The 3,100-nt window shown below is 40.0% G+C and overlaps 1 protein-coding gene across 1 annotated transcript in view; it reads left to right on the top strand.

Annotated features, from left to right (window-relative positions):
- Nucleotides 1-3,100, top strand: part of LOC106880539 (photoreceptor-specific nuclear receptor) — a 59,484-nt gene that overhangs the window by 54,451 nt on the left and 1,933 nt on the right. The window contains exon 7 of the mRNA XM_052965841.1: nucleotides 1,956-2,126. Coding sequence (XP_052821801.1) covers nucleotides 1,956-2,126 — 171 coding nt within the window. The remainder of the gene's footprint in view (nucleotides 1-1,955; nucleotides 2,127-3,100) is intronic.

Raw genomic sequence — 3,100 nt, 5'->3', positions numbered from 1 at the left:
AGACTTATTTCATGTTGCTGTAGTCCACTCAGCTAGAAAAATGTATAGTACCTGTATTTCAAAGGGCCAGCCTTGTCACATTCCGTGTCACGCTGAATCTCCCTAAGAACAACGTTAAGGGTACGCGTGTCTGTGGAATGCTCAGCCACTCTGCACGTTAATTTCGCGAACAGGCTATTCCGCTGATCGGATCAACTGGAACCCTCGTCGTCGTAACCGATGGAGTGCCAGTTGGTTATATATGCTTTTATTTTGCTATTTCAGTTTTTTGGACTGCAGCCATGCTGGGGAACCACAGCATGGCTGCAATCGAACGTCCCCAGTACTTATTTTTCTTAAGCCAAGTACTTATTCTATCGGACCCTTTTGCCGAACTGTTAAGTTACGAGGACGTTAACAAATCAATTCTGGTTGTCAGGTGGTAGCTGGGGATAAACACAAATACATAGATTCACACACATACACATGCATGTATGTACGAACGTATGTATGTATGCATGCACGTATATACGACAGGCTTATTTCAGTGTTCGTCTACCAAATTCACTCACAAGGCTTTGACCTAAGATGCTACGCAGTGAGATTGAATCTGGAACCGTGTGGTTGGGATGCAGACTTTTGACCACAGAGTCACGCCTATATGGGTCACCTATTTACAGCTTAGTGGACTGAAGCAACATGAAATTAAGTATTTTGCTCAAGAACACAACGTACCGCCCGGCCTGGGAATCGAATCCGCGGCCTTGTGATCATAAATACAATACCTTAACCATTAGGCCACGTTCTTTTACATAGTCGAGGTTGACCTGGTGTTCAATAACAACTGGAATGCTCAACAACTTAATAGTGATCCTTCTCATAGTTCCTGCATTATCTGTATTTGATGTTCTGGTTATTTATGGTTTATTTAAGAAGAAACCGTGCCTATGTCCTTCACAGAACTTCCTCCGATTATTTACTGCGTTTGATGTTCAATTATAAACATCTGTAAATCGATGTAAGAAGGAAACAAAAACACAGGAGCTCAGAAGAAATTCTAGATGGAGGGTTGACATCTGGAGAAGTAAGAATTGGGTGCGATGCCTGTATGGAGGAAGCTTAAGGAAAATGCGAAGAGAGACAGGTGTGCTTATGGACTTCGATGAAGGCTATATGCAACTGGCTAGTTCTGAGGAACAGAAGTTGCTGCAGATGCGGTGTAATAGGTACAGAGAATTAGGACACACTGTATCTAAGTGAAGGAGAGATTTTAGTATCTTAGGGAATGAGCTTTTGTCAATGAGTCGGATGGTTTTCTTTTTGTTTTCGATTTTTCTATGCAATCTAGGATGTGGGTTGGGACAGAGGAGCCAAAACAATTACTGCTAGGTGTTTGTCCGACGCTCTAATTATTCTGTCAATCAACAAACAGCTACAGAGATATGGTTCTTTAGAAGAATACTGAAGATGTTCTATGTGAATAGAGTGACAAAAACCGAGTTCCTTTGACAAGCAAAGACCACAAGAAAGATTTTCAATAATATAAGGAGACAAAAAACTTAGTTCTTTGGACACTAAGTGAGAAGAAAAAGCCTTGAACACTTGGTGACAGCTAGGAAACTGAAAGGTAGAAGAAACCAGGGAAGAGAGAGAGGTGGAGATATTCGATGGTCTTACCAGCTGGCTTTCAGAAAAACGGGCAAAATACGGTGCTTAGTTGTGTAGGGAACTAAAAGGCATTGATGTCTATGATTTCTGACGCCTGTAGGTATGGTGCATCAAGAGAGCAAGAGAAATAGAGAGAAGGGAAACGATAGAGAGAGAACGAGTGAGAGGAAGTTGGAACAGATATTCAAAATAGCTTTTCTATGATGATAATAATTACCTCTCCATAATTTTAACTTTCATAATTTTGATACCTTCAAATATTCCACTGTTTATTAAAAAGCCAACTGATAATATCTTTTTTATTGTAGCCTCATTATTAACAGCTAATGGTTGGAGCTTGGACACGCAGCATGCAGAGAAGACAGCTTTCATGATGACGCAGCTCCGACTGCTTCAAGATATAATCAATCGCTGTAACGAATTACATGTTGATGCAACGGAATACGCATGTCTTAAAGCAATAACTCTTTTCCGTCCAGGTAAGTCGCTCTTTCGACCAGACTATCAGATCTTCTTATACACCGCTGGTCACAATGAACTTTCTCGCATTGTTGTAGCTTTCGAGTGATGCCATTCAGCTGGCTAAGCGGACAGACCAATATTCACCCTGAACAAAATGCGATTTTGCAGCTGAGTGGACTGGAGCAATGTGAAATAAAGTGTTTTGCACAGAAACACAACGCACCACCGGTCTGAGAATCGAAACCACGATCTCGAGATCGTGAGTCCAACACCCTAACCACAAGGCCACGAGCTTAATGGTTAAACATAAGGTCCATATATTCCGTGAATCATCAGAAGCACCACTGAACACATTTACCTTTCGTATAGTAATTCATAGATTTATTTGAGGTTTAACTCGTTGCTTTTTTCAGGCGGACAGTATATATTTGATCTCAGCATTGTAATATAATGAGACGATCATCAATTATATTGTGTCACTGCTCCTATTGCATACTGCGGTAATCTGTGCTGGCTTAAACACTGAGTGCCAATAACACGGTGTAACATGATTTTTGTTCTTGGGTAGCAACTGTTATTTCCTATTCGCTTACCCCTTGAAAGAATGAAAAATGGCTATTTCCTTCAAACTTTTCTTTTCTTACATTTATTCAAATTCCAAAGAATTCCTCTCAACATAAGGCTATGATGCTCCCCCACTATTCCGTGTACATATTGTCAGACACTAAAGGACATGCTCAAGTGGTTAAGGTCAAGCGACTGACAAGCAAATCTGTGGTATTGAGCAGAATATTTGCTATAACGATATTTCTGCTTCAGTAACTCAACGCTGAATAAGTCTGAAATATAATGGGAAAATAGGTTAGTTTCAAAACATTGAGGTCCAGGTCACAAAAGCAAAGTTTGAAGAGAATAATAGTCATTAGCTTTTATTTCTAGATAGAAGCAAATAGCAAATAACACTTACTAACCAAAGACAAAAAAAAATTTT

The sequence above is a fragment of the Octopus bimaculoides genome, chromosome 2 (assembly GCF_001194135.2).
Source record: "Octopus bimaculoides isolate UCB-OBI-ISO-001 chromosome 2, ASM119413v2, whole genome shotgun sequence".
NCBI classification, from domain to species: Eukaryota; Metazoa; Mollusca; class Cephalopoda; order Octopoda; family Octopodidae; genus Octopus; species Octopus bimaculoides.
The sequence above is the reverse complement of the archived record's forward strand: the minus strand, read 5'-3'. Positions and strand labels throughout refer to the sequence as shown.